The 15,039-nt window shown below is 42.6% G+C and overlaps 1 protein-coding gene across 25 annotated transcripts in view; it reads left to right on the top strand.

Annotated features, from left to right (window-relative positions):
• LOC123760896 (CUGBP Elav-like family member 4) overlaps positions 1–15,039 on the top strand; it is a 1,099,894-nt gene that overhangs the window by 891,239 nt on the left and 193,616 nt on the right. For 19 of the 25 annotated variants that reach the window (XR_011229373.1, XM_069329176.1, XM_069329220.1 and 16 more), the window contains 2 exons: positions 387–428; positions 2,577–2,735. The exons of 2 other annotated variants lie outside the window; for them this stretch is intronic. Coding sequence is in view for 22 of the 23 variants with exons in the window: in XM_069329176.1 (XP_069185277.1) it covers positions 387–428; positions 2,577–2,735 (201 nt within the window). In the remaining variant the exon portion in view is untranslated. The remainder of the gene's footprint in view (positions 1–386; positions 429–2,576; positions 2,736–15,039) is intronic. 4 more of the 25 variants (XM_069329273.1, XM_069329247.1, XM_069329232.1 and 1 more) reach the window with 2 other exon arrangements.

Here is a 15,039-nt window from a genome sequence, read left to right as displayed (position 1 = left end):
TGAGAGTAGCCTCCAATCACAGCAGGATAAAAAGACACTTAATAACCAATGGTTATTAAGTTATGTTATGTTATGTTAAGTTAGGTTATAACCAATGGTTATAACCAATGGTTATAATGCCATCATTATTCATAACCAAAAGTTCATATAAAAATTGGTTAACATTTACAGTACAGTACTGTAAAGTGTAGTCATTCCATATTTGATTCATATCACACAACATGCATCATTCATTATATTAAATTGTAAGTGATCATTAAAGCTCAGAATATATTTGTTTCTATATTTACAAACCTCACTAGTATCAAGCTCAACAGACATGATAGACCTCCAACACGACAGATCATACCTGACTGACGCTAACAGACATCATTCCATCTTTGCAGCATCTGTGCCACTGGTGTGGGACATACAGAGTTCAAAAGTTGGTAAGTTTAGTAGAGAATGAGCCCCCCAGACGAACCCTAGTTTAGCCACTGATTGTGTGTGCCCGAATTCTCAAACCTTGCTTAAGGTTGCACATACTATACCTCATTATTAGGTAGAATTCTCATTGTCAGTTGGTTCTAGTCTCTCTTGCACTGCAACCAGAGACAACCAAATGCCTTTCAGAATTGTCTTGTCTTTATCTCCATGCCATACAAACTCAAGAATTCGGGCTCTGCTTACGTTGCTTTAGAATAGTACTTATAAGGAAATGACCAAGTCACATTGGACTTAGTTCACCCCCATCATCACACTTATTCATATTTGGAATGTAGGAGATAATGCTGGGCTATGAACTTTGCAGGATCAATATTGTATGCAAGTAGAGGTTCATGATTTATATATTTAGATCAAGCATAAAAATGAGCTATGAAGATGCTCTTTTCTGATTTGTTTAGGCTGTTTGGTGACTTGACCTTTTACTATGCTAGTGTTTTGGCAATTGTACTTTTTTTTTTTTTTTGCATAGTTTATCCCTGATAAGTTGGATATCTATAAAAGGTCATGCTCAAATAGGCCTATGTTACAGGCTTAACTTTGATGAAATAATCTTTTAATACTGTATTTAACCAAATACATAGTTAAATCATAGCTATTAATTGATCAATTACATGCAGATCCCTGTTTATTAATTTTAAACTTGGCTTTCTCCTAAAATCCACATTTGATCATTTTAAGTCTTCCTTACCTTCCCAGTCTGTTTCTTTGTGTATCGATTCCTGTAAAATGTGTTTGTGGCACTTACGTGAATCACACCTTGATTGTTAGTACAGATGGCGTTTTCAAAGTTTCTGTGAGATCAGATTGATAGTATCACACAGTCAATCTAAAATATAGAAATAAATACAGCATTATGTATGCAATGCCATCATTATTCATTCTCCAGTAATTGTCCAGTCGGTACAATTTGATATCATTTTTCACAATTTGATATCATTTTTCACAATTTGATATCATTTTTCACAATTTGATATCATTTTTCACAATTTGATATCATTTTTCACAATTTGATATCATTTTTTGATATCATTTGACACTTAGTTAACGCCGTTTAGATGGTCATTGCAACTTTGGTGTTGTTAGTGTTGTTGCAAAGTTCCAGTGCTATAATTGTTTTCATTGTAATTGTATGTTGGTGTTTAGGAAAGAAAGTTTCAGTAAGAGTATGCTGATGCCATGCAATTGTGAATATTCAAATTCTTGCTAATTTAATTAAAAAAGGATGTCATTTAGCATACTAATTAATGTAAAGGCTACATACTGAGACTTGCTTCCTCTTGTGAAATGTCTATGGTGCCACGTCCTCTCAAAGTGAAGTGATTGCTGTAGTCCAACCCTAAATTCAATATTTTATTATATCTTCAGCAGCCATTTCCCCTTTGACGGGATGCTTACTAACAATTCAGTTCTTCTACTAAAATTTTGCATTAATTTCAGGATAAATTGGGCCCTAGGAATATGGCTGAACATATTTGTTTGACAGCATAGGACAATTTTCTTCACTTTGTAGACTAAATAAACTACTAATGGGCAGAACACTGTGGTCTGTGTTTAATCAGTTACCATATTGTTTGGTATATCAGTGGCCCTATCAGCTATTAATGAATTATTTTATAACAGTGTTTTGAGTATTGAGTTTTGAGGAGATAGTATTAAGTACTGTAAAGGAATACATTCTTGAGATAATGCTCTCCTTTACACACAATTTTTTTTTATGATATTAAAAAGAAAATTTTAAGTCACAATCTTCTAGCTGAAAAAAAATTGTCATCCTCAATAAATCAAAGTTTTATACTCCTCACATAAGCAGTCTCTTGATTTAAATGGAATCTCAAGTATTTGTTTAAGTGTGATTGTGGTTGCCTCTCAGCTGTTAGTGGGGTTCTATATCCTAAATCGGAGCCCTATATTAAGTGGCTCTATCCCCCCCCTGGATGGTATCCACTACCTGGTGGCTTGTATTCCCCAGGCAGGTCCCAACTCCAGGTTGTTCCCTACTCCAGGTGGCTTTATCCCTCAGGTGCCCTCTAGCCCTGGTGGACTCTGTACCACCTGCTCTGCGCCTGATAAGTGTTGCAATGTCTCCCCAGGTGCCAGTCAAGCTCAGCCCGTAAACGGCGCATTGCCCTCCATGCCTTCCCCTACGATGCAGAATTTCAATATAGCTCCTCAGCCAGGGCCAAATAGCCAGCCAGGCGGGAGCGAGGGGGCTGTGTTTGCCAATGGCCTCCCTCAAACCTTTGCTGCACGTAAGAACTTTTCTAAAAACTTTCCACCAACATTGTATCTCTACATATGTTACTAGCCTTCTAGATACAGATGCGTTGCCAAGGTTGACCTTTTCTTCTTTTCTTTGATAGCTCTGCCAAATTTTATGTGAATTATGATGCAACAAAGATTTTTGTCCTAGTTAATTTTCTGAGAAGCACACATTAAAATTTGTTTGAAGTAAATAAGACTAAACAAAATAAACATGTAATCAATTGGTTGTACAGTAATTAATGTGTGAGTCTGAAGTTAATTACATTACGCATTTAGATTAGGACTGAAGGAAAAACATGGGTGCATGTGCACACAAGCATTCTTTCAAACTAAACACTTACCCACAGATACATACACATATCTCCACAGTGTGAGAAGAACATGCTCCACTTTCCAAATTCAGAATTGTTTTTTAGTACATGGAAGGCAAAATATTAAGGAAATTGTTCCTGACCTTTGTGAGACTAAGGTTGGAATATGCAGTGGTTATATGGTGCCCATATCTCAAGAAACATATCAATAAACTGGAAAAGGTGCAAAGACATGAAACTAATTGGCTTCTGGAATTGAAAACAAGAGTTATGAAGAGAGGTTAGAGATGTTTAATATACCAATGCTAGAAGATAGAAGAAAAAGAGATGTGATATGATCACTGTATACAAAATAGCAACAGGAGTCAACAAAATTGACAAACAAGAATTTTGTAAAAAGACAACTTCAAGAACAAGAGGACACAGGTTCAAGCCAAAGAAACAAAGCTGCCAAAAAAACATTAGAAAGCAAACTTTTACAGAGTGGTAGATGTTTGGAACAAGTTAGGTGAGAAGGTGGTGGAGGTCAAATCCGTCAGTAGTTTAAAAGTGTCATATGACAGAGTACTGTATTAGGAAGATGGGGGACACCATGAGCATAGCTCTCATCCTTTAACTACACTTAGGTAATTACAACACCCATGCACACGCCCATTCCCAACACATACGATGCTTCAAGGGTGGTCACAGGTAGGCTTTTAACATGGATGAAAATTATTTTAACCGACAGAAAAATGAGGGCAGTAATCAGAAGCAATGTGTCAGACTGGAGAAATGTCACAATTGGTGTACCAAAGGGTTCAGTTCTTGCACCGGTAATGTTTATTGTCTACATAAATGCGCTACCAGATGGAATACAGAATTATATGAACATGTTTGCTGATGATGCTAAGATAATAGGAAGGATAAGTAACTTAGATGATTGTAATGCCCTTCAAGAAGACCTGACAAAATGTGTATGGATCACTACTTGGCAAATGGAATTTAATGTGAATAAATGCCATGTTATGGAATGTGTAACAGGAGAACATAGACTCCATACAACCTATAAATTATGTGAGAAATATTTAAAAAATTCTGATAAAGAAAGATATCTACGGGTGGTTCTAGATAGAAAATTATTTCCTAAGGACCACATAAAGAACATTGTGCGAGGAGCTTATGCTATGCTTTCCAACTTCAGAATTGCTGTTAAATATATGGATGGATATTTACTAAAGAAATTGTTCATGACTTTTGTTAGACCAAAGCTGGAATATGCAGCGGTTGTATGGTGCCCATATCTTAAGAAGCACATCAACAAACTGGAAAAGGTGCAAGGACATGCAACTAAATGGCTCCCAGAACTGAAGGACAAAAGCTACGAGGGGAGAGCAGAGGCATTAAATATGCCACAGCTAGAAGATAGAAGAAAAATTGTCGATATGATCACTACATACAAAATAGTAATAAGAATTGATACAGTTGATAAGGAAAAATTCCTGAGACCTGGAACTTCAAGAAAAAGTGGTCATAGATTTAAACAAAACTGCCGAAGGAATATAAGAAAATTAACTTTCGCAAACAGAGTGGTAGACGGTTGGAACAAGTTAGGTGAGAAGATGGTGGAGGCCAAAACCATCAGTAATTTCAAAGTGTTATAAGACAAAAGAGTGCTAGGAAGATGGGACACCATGAGCTTAGCTCTCTTTCTGTAACTACACTTAGTTGTAATTAGGTAACACTATACTTAGTTGTAATTAGGTAATACTACACTCGGTAATTAGGTAATACTACACTCGGTACTTAGGTAATTACACGTAGGTAATTACATCTAGGTAATTACATCTAACTATAAAAAAATAGCACCACAAATACCACAAATTGTAGTCTTGCACTTGTCACCATAAGGGGAATGAACACTGGACTGACATTGGGTTCCGTACTCTCGTGCTTCCACCAACACAAGAGTGAAGGCTCCATTCACATTTTTCCTCATCTGCCAACATTCCAATGTTTTTTCATTTTCATATCTTATTTCGTGTCTTTTCTGGGGGAAGCCCCATCTGCTCCCCGGAGCTAACTGGGCTGATATGAATGTATTAGACCGTGGCATCAGTCGATGCACATGGAGTTCTAGGCCTACCGGGGACCACGAGCCAGAACCTGGCCCCTCAGAGAGGCATGAGTAGCAATGGTCTATAGAAATCCCCATGTGGTTGGAAGCATTCTATATTTACCATTGACCAGATCAGGCATCCAGAAAGGTAAGCGCCCCCAAAACAAACCCCTATTCTGATTAAAATATTGCTACAGAAAGTTGAACTAGTGGACAGAATTTTCCAAATGAAAATGAGCAAGTGAGCATGACTTTGCCATGTCACCGCGCCACTGTCTGCGCAATGTCTCCCCCTCCGCGGGAAAGGAAAGGGGGTGCCCCAGACCCCCACGTTGGCTATCCACACCCCCAGTTCTGTGGCTGATGTGAATTGGCAAGGTTGTGCACCTCTGGCTCCTATGTTTTCCAGTTCTGTGCCTTCTGTGCCTTTTCCTGTCTACTAGGTGGTGTGCGAGCCAGGCGTTATTTCGCAAGTACAGTACTCGGGCTACATGTGCCTAGGGTCCTCTTCCCTAGGTGCCCTATAAGTACTGCCTTTGGGGCTTGGGGCCAACTTCCACAAGTCACCTTGGGGTCTACCTCCACAAGGTCTTTTGCTGCTCGGTGATTGATCACCCTTGGAGTCAGCTGTGGTGTTTCATGCACCATTGTTTGCCTCTGGGCAGGGGGTAGTTTCATTACTAATTGGGGCACAGAGTAATGTGCAGCTACTTGTCACCTCTCATAATGGGCGGCTCTGTTCCGTTTGGGCACATTGTCCTCATGCATGGGTTTTCTTTTGTTTTTGTTTTCCTGCCTGGTAGCGGTCTGCCCCTTGGTTTTAGTCACCCTCGATTATATTTCCCCATGAGTGTACACATCCTGGCGGTTCAGCTTTTGCAGTTTGTTTGATAATCTTGGACACTGGTTAGGAGTATCCTGCTTGGGCTTTCCTTAGCGAGATACGCGACTAAGGGCCCTAGGAAACCCCGCAGGGGGGGCTGTTTGGTCTGATGGATGTGACCCTCCCATCGTGCAAGTTTGAAGGTTGCTCTCTTTCCTTGTCTCAGGGTGACAATCACTGGTTGTGCTTCTGTCATGCTGCCTGTTGGTTCGATGACACCTTCGACCTGGAGTCTTGTAAGTAATAAATAGTGTAATAAGAACAGTAACAGTATGGCGGGAGGAGCAATGTTGGCGAGTAAGATGTTGGAGTGAGGGAGACTGGCTGGCTGTGGCTGCTCTCACTCACGGTGTTCTGAATGTGTTGTTGGTGAATGTATATAGTGTGTGACAGTGTATAGTGTGTAAATAGATTGTATATATACATAAATTAGCATGATACATAGTAAATATGTGCAGCATATGTGTACACAAGTGTCATGCATGTAACACAGTGTCTTCGGACAGTACGAATGTTTTACTGCCATAATATAGTGTACGTGTTCATTATACATAGGATTAGCACGTAAAAACAAATAAAATGTATTTGGAACTGTGCGGAAAAAATGAACATAAATATATTCGTGGTAACTCGTGCGCTCCTGCTGGACTTGTCCTGTCTGAACCCATGGGTTTATTGTCCCTCCTTTTGGATGACTACTCTGTCCCAGGTCTGTCTTCTCTTGGAGCTGGGTGCTTGGATGATGTCCCTGGACCTCCAGGATGCTTATTGGCACATCCCGATTCATCTGAGGTTCGTAGACTGGTTCAGTTTTGTTATGGGGCATCAGGGTTATCGCTTTCGTTGCCTTTCATTCTCCTTGAATCTGGCACCTCATGTTTTCACATGCCTTACCCAGGTTGGGGTAGCCCGTCTGGGTCTTTAAGGAATTCGGGTTCTGGCATACCTCGACAACTGGCTTGTGTGGGCTCCCAGCCGGTCCTTGTGTCTGCTCGCCAGGGATTTTTTCTTTCCCAGCTCACCGGGTTCAGGTTCCTGGTGAACTGGAGGAGGTCCCATCTGGTTCCCTCTCAGGTTCGGTCTTGGCTGGGTCTTGTGTGGGACTCTCGGACCACTTCTTTGTCTCTCCCTCTGGAGGCTCTGCTACAGCTGCAGTCCCACCTTTGCCTGTTTCTGTGGGGCTCCCAGATCATGCAGGAGTTGCTCGAGGGTTTGTGAAAGAGCCTGAACTTTGCCATGATGGACTACCCGCCGGGTTGGGTTTGGCTTTGTCAGCTGTTCTGGTTCCATCAGGGACGTCCCTTCCGCTTCTCTCACGATCGTTGTGTTTGGCCTTCAGGGGCCTTGCGTTGGCTGCTGAGTTGCTGGCTTCCTCTTTGGGTTTTTCGGGGTTCAGTGCCTTGGCGCCTACCTGAGCCCTCGCTCGATGTGTTCATGGACGCATCTTCTCTTGGCTGGGGCTTTGTGATCAGTGCTTACCAAGGGCGGTGGGGGTCTGTTCTTCCATCGGGCCCACAGCACGGTGTGGAAATTCACAGCAGTGTGGATGTTGATTCGGAGGGTTTGGGTTGCTGGTGGATCGACGATCAGGCTCCATTTGGACTGCTCCCCGGTGGTTTCTTGCCTGAACCGTGGGGGTTCGCATGCCTTGGCTCTTTGTGACTGGTCGCTTTGGGTGACTCGTCTGCTGAGTTCTCGGGGTTTGGCTCTCCTGGCCGTTAACGTTTGAGGGATGTCCTAGGTTCTGTCGGATGGCCTGTCTCGGTTCATTCCCCTGTCCACGGAATGGACAGTCAACGCCGACTCGTTCAGTTGACTCTGCCGGACGTACGGTCTGCTGGAGATGGACCACTTCATGTCGGCATGGATGACATGCCGACCATGCCGACATGCTAACATGTCTTGGGCTGACATTTGCGCACAGGGTTTTTGGTAGTCAAACAAGGTCTTGGCCGTTCGCTACCTTGTTAACATTTCTGGGTCTAGTAGGGCCTGTATCGCATTGGGTCAGCAGTTGCAGCTAGTTGTCTTGACTTCGCTTTGAGGAGCAACAGTCGACCGCCTCCCGGGTAAGTCCCTCTTGTTTTGCCTTTGAGTAAGTAGCTCTGGGGAGCCGAAGAGGCTCCTTCCAATAAAACAGTGTTAAATGTAATGAAACACAATTTTCTGGGTGAGACCCAGAGGCTCCCCAGCAACCCTTCCTCTCTCCGGTTAGCAGTTTTTTGCGTGTTTTGACATCCAGCCTCAGAACTGGGGTGTGGATAGCCTACACGGGGGTCTGAAGCTCCCACCTTTCCCCTCTCGGGGAGGGGGGGGGGTTGTGCAGATAGGGTGCAGTGACGTTATTCTTGATTGATTGTTTTCATTTGGGAAATTCCGTCCACAAGTTTGGCTTTCAGTACCAATATTTTAACCAGAATAGGGGGATTGTTTTGGGGCGCTTACCTTTCTGGGTGCCTGACCCAGTCGATGGCAGACATAGAATGCTTCCAATCACTCTGGGGTTTCTATAGGTCATTGCTCCTCATGCCTCTCTGAGGGGGGCCAGGTTCTAGCTCGTGGTTCCTGGTAGGCCTAGGTCCCCCGGTAGGTCCGCGACATTGACTGATGCCAGGGGGTCTAATACATTCATATCAGCCCGAATAGCTCCGGGGAGCCTCCAGGTCTCGCCTAAAAAATGACGTTTCATTACATTCTATGCTGGTTATTTTTCTTCATACCTGTATTATGTTTAGAGCTGGTTTTCTACATTTAACAGTACTTTTTCTACATGTTTTCCAGTCACAGCATTGTTCTTGGAAACATTTCTTTCTCTATGATGGCACATATTTCTATGCTTTTTGAAGGAGTAGGTCTCTCTTGTAAAGTGCACTAGTGCATGTGTAGATATAGCTGCTGAACTGTGGGATTTTCGAATGTTCCCCTCACTAGACTAACACAGTTTTGAATGTTCAAATGTTTAATACACTATCCTAACACTACTTCGAGTATGCATTTCGAAAGATCCCCCTTCCTTGCAACTACACCTCAATAATTACATTTTGATAATTACACTCCAAACATTTATGCCAAAAACAAAGAAGTAAATATAGAAAACAAGACTAGCTTAATGGAACTTTAGAGAGCCAGAGAACAAAAGACAAACAAATGGAATTAATATAGGACAAGACCAAACCCTCTACAGTACTACACCCAGTACTACACCCAGTACTACAAACTGTTGCACAACAGTAAAAAGAGACAGAAAGAAACTTTGAGAAAAGAATTGTGGACGAATGTAAAACAGAACCTGACCTTTTCTATAAATTCATAAAAAGCAAGTGAATGATAAAATCCAAAGATTACACATTGGAAACAGACTGTAGGAGCCAGTCTAAAATGCTAACCAAACCCTTGGAATAATCAAGCATACCTTTGACCTGAAAGGAATAGAAGGTGGTGATTCAATTCTATAAATTGTATTCAATTGTATAAATCTCTGGTGCAGCCCCATTTGGATTACTGTATCCAAGCATAAAGATTTCATCTTCAGAAGGACATAGCTGCTCTGAGGAAAGTGCAACACCGGGCAACAAAAAAATTTGTTGCCCGGTGTTGTGTCATCAGAAAGATGACACTGCAAACCAGGCGTGAAATTACAGATATCATTGAAACTTTTAAAATACTGAACAATTTGGTGGATGTTGAGCCAGAAAATTTCTTAAAAAGGTCAAATGTAACACAAACAAGGAGCAACAGTTTCAAGCTAGATAAGCCACAATGTAGAACTGAGAACAGGAGATGCTTTTTCACCCACATGGTTGTAAATCCATGGAACTGCCTACCCGCCAAAGCCATAAATGCAAAAAAACTGTTAAAATTTAAAGTACAACTGGAGAAGATCAAGGCAAAACGGGTGACATTTACAAGCCGCCAGCTTCCTGTCCTCGTCGAGGCCACTAGTGTTAGTGGCTCTCGGGTGAATTCAGGTAAAGACTCAGACTGAAAAGGAAATGTGTGAAACATTAAGCCAACAGTTTGTAAATGTGCTCTTGAAGAAAGGGATTTTCAGCAAACCAGCCTCAGTACTGGACATACTGGAGCGAAAGATACAGAAAAAAATGCAGAATAGAATCATTGAGGAGTAGAGGTGCCATAGGCACAATTATAGAGCTCTGTCTTAACATCAAGGGTCTAGGGATGATAAACACCCTCCCAGCAAGCATTAGAAATATTGCTGGAATGAAGGTGGAGGTATTCAAAAGGCACTGGGACAGGTTCTTGCAAGAAGTGCCAAATCAACCAGGCTGTAGTGCATATGTGGGCCTGCGGGGGTCACTCCAACCAACAGCCTGTTGGACCAAGTTATCACAAGTCGAGCCTGACCTCAGGCCAAGCTCAGGGAGTAGAAGAACTCCTGAAACACACTCTAGGTATGCTCTCTACCACCCCCATCAAAGGGGCAAACCATGAAAGGGCTGACACGAACCACATTCCGCAGTGCCTTTCCTTGAAGTGCAAGAATGGTGCTGGCGAATGGAAGAACAGCCAATAGCAGGGGACACACACAGTCTAGAATCCGACTCCAATGAGGGGCCTACCATGACCAGCAGCAGGTGAAGCCAATAGCTTCACCTGCTAAGATTTGTTGTGGGGCTTCACCTGCTGCTGGTCATGGTAGGCCCCTCATTGGAGTCGGATTCTAGACTGTGTGTGTCCCCTGCTATTGGCTGTTCTTCACCCACCTGCATTAATAAGCAAAGAAGAGAATCCTGAGGTGATGAGTCACAATAACGTGGCTGAAGTATGTTGACAATCGACTTGAGAATGGTCCGGGACGGACCGAAACGTCGTCGTCCCTTCAATTTCTAGTGTGTGGTCTGGTCAACAAGAGAATCCTGAGAATAAATAAAAAAGAGAATAAATGAGAAATGGGATAGTATGAAGCCACTACAGAAAACAAAAAATGTGTGACAAAATCCTTCAGAAAGAGGAGAAAAAAAAAGGGGAGGTGGACCAATGGGCCAAGGACCAAGCTGAATCTAACAATTGGGCCAACACAGCCTGTCGACATACAAGATGGGTGGAGTAGAATGCTGCAACTGACTTCTTGCTCAAGTGTCAAAGCTTACTCAAAGCTGTCTGGCTGGTAACAAGGGACCCACACCCAACCCTGAGCTGAGCGAATCAATGTCCATATGGAGCCAATCGGAATTTTTTTTACATTTAAGTACCTCCTGTGTGGTCACACAGGAGGTACTTAAAAAGATCTGCCCAAGCCACTGAAGGGAATAGGGAGGGGGGTTGCTGAGAGGAAGGAAACCTCATGAAGGATGAATCTGATAGACATACGGAACCAAAACCGTAGTAGAACCAAACCGTGAGAGGAGCCATATCAAGATCAAAATCCTACAAGTATAGGGGGTAAGAAAACCCATTTCCCCTAAATGAAAAGCCCCTTGTTGGAAAGGACAATGGACCAAACGAGGTCTGAGAGAACCCAAGGACCCTTATCAGATTTCCCCAAGTCCTGGAAGCCTACGAGGGGGCCTCGTAGCCTGGTGGATAGCGCGCAGGACTCGTAATTCTGTGGCGCGGGTTAGATTCCCGCACGAGGCAGAAACAAATGGGCAAAGTTTCTTTCACCCTGAATGCCCCTGTTACCTAGCAGTAAAATAGGTACCTGGGTGTTAGTCAGCTGTCACGGGCTGCTTCCTGGGGGTGGAGGCCTGGTCGAGGACCGGGCCGCGGGGACACTAAAGTCCCGAAATCATCTCGAGATAACCTCAAGATAAGAAGCCAAATATGCAGGCTCTGGGAAGAGGTTGGCTGGTAATAAGACATCGCAAAACTTTGGTGGTACTAGAAGCCTTGCTGCCTCCATGCCCAAAGTGGGAGGAGCTGTTCCCCTCCCTCTTTCTGAAAAAGGCAGAGCCACATCCCAAACTAAACCCTGTCATGACTTCAAAACTTTGAGATGTTTTGGAGCCGCAAGCAAGGGGCAAGGAACAAATACTGGGCATACCACACCCAAAGGTGGAAAGAAGAGGTGCAGACAGAACCAAGGTGGAATTCATCAACACCTCCAATTCTGTGTCTAAAAAACCAAGATGAGCCAATGCTGTGGTATCTAATTGGGTTCAAAGCTGCAAATGTTGAAGGTAGACAAAACGAATAAATAGCTGCCTGATAAGCTTGTACTTTATTTGGAGGGTCAGAGAAAAGAGCCACATGGGAATAAACCCCATAGGATTTAGGGTTGTAGGTGTCACTGACCAACAGGCAGAATAGCTGAGGCAAAAAGAATGATCTTTGCACTGTGGCACAGACAATGAAGAGCCCATAAACTAATACAAGGCAAGGGCAGGTTCAGAGGGAATATTCATAGGCCACACCAAACTCAGTTGGAATTACCATGGCGTGAAAGACTGACCAAACAGAACACACAATCACTGGGGACACTCACTGGGAATGAAGTAAGTTGACCTAAACAGCCTAGTTAACATGGCTGTGAAAGTCTACCTTGGCGTGCTATGTAAAACAAGCGCACGCACCTCCAGTGTGCCCCAATCTGCCAAAAATGTTCACCTCCAACCAAGGGGTCTAAACAAAGAGGCCAAAGATTCCTGACACATCCAAGATATGGCTCCCAACCAGAATGGTCCATCCTCTAAAGAATAAACTCTCGAACACACCAATGCATGAGCAGTGCTAGGGAGCACTCAGAAAAGGTAGCTCTGGACACATGCGGCTCCAAGCACCCTGAAAAAACAAAGTCCACACAACACACACCTGACAGAAAACATGCCTATGAAGATAGCTATAATAGAGAATAATACCAAGCAAATGGTCCCTGTTGGACAAAGTCCAAAGATGGCCAGCATTTAGCTGAGAAGCAGCAGGACTTGTGGCTAGTTGATAACCTGGGAACTCTACAATGGACAACTGATGGTGTCCGTACATCAGAATTGGCTTGGAAGGCTGGAAGACCTGGAGCTCCACCTTTTCTACTAGTGGAGGATTAGTGTTAACGAGCTTGTGCTTGTTTTACGAGATTCAATGATTTGTTTACACTGGGGGAGTTCATTTAACAGTTTGGAGGCTTTGATCTCTTTGAACCTATCAGAAGTCTGTAGTGGTTTTCTGATTTTATGAATGCTTTCCTGGTTGGGTAGCAGAGTGTCACCCACTTTATGTGCTTCTGTGAGAGTGGCCAAGTTCTGGCTCTGGTCTGTGGTAGGTCAAACTGAACTCCATGGCTGATGTGACCTAGTTGCTGGGAGCCATCTCAGTGAGATAGTTTTAGGGAGCCACAAGGAGTTCTGTCAGAAAAAAATAAATAATATCAGATGGACAGAGTACCTGGAAAGTAACAAAATGATAACAGACAAACAGTTTGGATTTCAAATGGGAATTTCTTGAGTAACAAATGTACTTAGTTTCTTAGATACAACTATCACAAGAAAGGAAGATTGGGTCAATTGCATATACATGGACTTAAATAGAGCCTTTGACAGAGTCCCACACTAAGTTTTCTGGATGTTACAACACATTGGAGGGGCATAGATTAAAAGAAATTTACTTTAACAGACAGACCAATGTGAGCACTGATCAATGTATCTAATGTGAGAAATGTCACTAGTAAAATATCTCAAGGTTCAGTTCCTGCACTGGTAATGTTTATTATCAATATAAATAATCTATCAACGGGAAATAAAAACTTACATGAATATGATTGCAGATGATGCTAAACGGCTATGGAGAGTCAAGGACATGGATGACTGTCTTCCCTCCAAAAGAACCTACACTAAATAAGTAATTGGGATAACACATGGCAGATGGAATTCAATGTAAATGATGTTACACAATAGAATGCAACAATATAAGAGAACAGGCCACACTTAACCTACAGGATATTAACAACTTATGACAGGAAAGACATCTAGGAGTGATTCTGGGAAGTAACCCTTCACCAGAGGACCACATTGTGGAAGAAGCCTATACTATGCCAGCAAATTTCAGAACTGCATTTAATTACAGTATATGATGGAGAAATATTAACCCTTAAGTGTGGTTACAGGGAGCCGGTCGGCCGAGCGGACAGCACGCTGGACTTGTGATCCTGTGGGCCCGGGTTCAATCCCAGGCGCCGGCGAGAAACAATGGGCAGAGTTTCTTTCACCCTATGCCCCTGTTACCTAGCAGTAAAATAGGTACCTGGGTGTTAATCAGCTGTCACGGGCTGCTTCCTGGGGGTGGAGGCCTGGTTGAGGACCGGGCCGCGGGGACACTAAAGCCTCGAAATCATCTCAAGATAACCTCAAGATAACCATTATTTGTTCATTCAGGGGTAATGTGGTTATCATCATATATTGTGCAGGAATATCCCCGCCAAAAACAAAAAAAACATATGTTGACAAACTGTTATTGTCTGGGTTTTACATCAGTGAAACTAATATGGATATAATAGCTCTATATGGATGTTGTGGAATTTACTTTGATCCATGAAAAATCCTGCTTTCATTTCATGATTGCCTTACTATGCAAATGTAGTTTTCATTTTAAATGTTACTAAGTCGATGTAGTTATTGTAATGGCATAAAATTCCATTATAATTACTAGATATGTATATCAATTATGTTCATATGGTTTTCATAAGTCTTTATAGCTGTAAAGAGGTAACTTGAGGTTACCTTGAGGTTACTTTGAGATGGTTTCGGGGCTTAGCATCCCCATGGCCCGGTCCTCGACCAGGCCTCCTCATTGCTGGAATATATACTGGTATACTGTACAATGTCAACAAATTATCATTTAAACATAATAAAAGAACTACAGTAGGCCTATTATCCCGTATGAGGCACCTCCTATATATATATATATCGATGATATTTGCCAGAATCTACCTGAAGGTCACCCTTTATCTAGTGGCATGATGGGGACAAGAAACCAGTGGCTTGTCAAAGGTCCCCCCGATTCTGCATGGGTTAATAGGCCTTGTGCAGTTTCCCTAGTTATTATAT

Source organism: Procambarus clarkii, chromosome 3 (assembly GCF_040958095.1).
Source record: "Procambarus clarkii isolate CNS0578487 chromosome 3, FALCON_Pclarkii_2.0, whole genome shotgun sequence".
Classification (NCBI taxonomy): domain Eukaryota; kingdom Metazoa; phylum Arthropoda; class Malacostraca; order Decapoda; family Cambaridae; genus Procambarus; species Procambarus clarkii.
The sequence above is the reverse complement of the archived record's forward strand: the minus strand, read 5'-3'. Positions and strand labels throughout refer to the sequence as shown.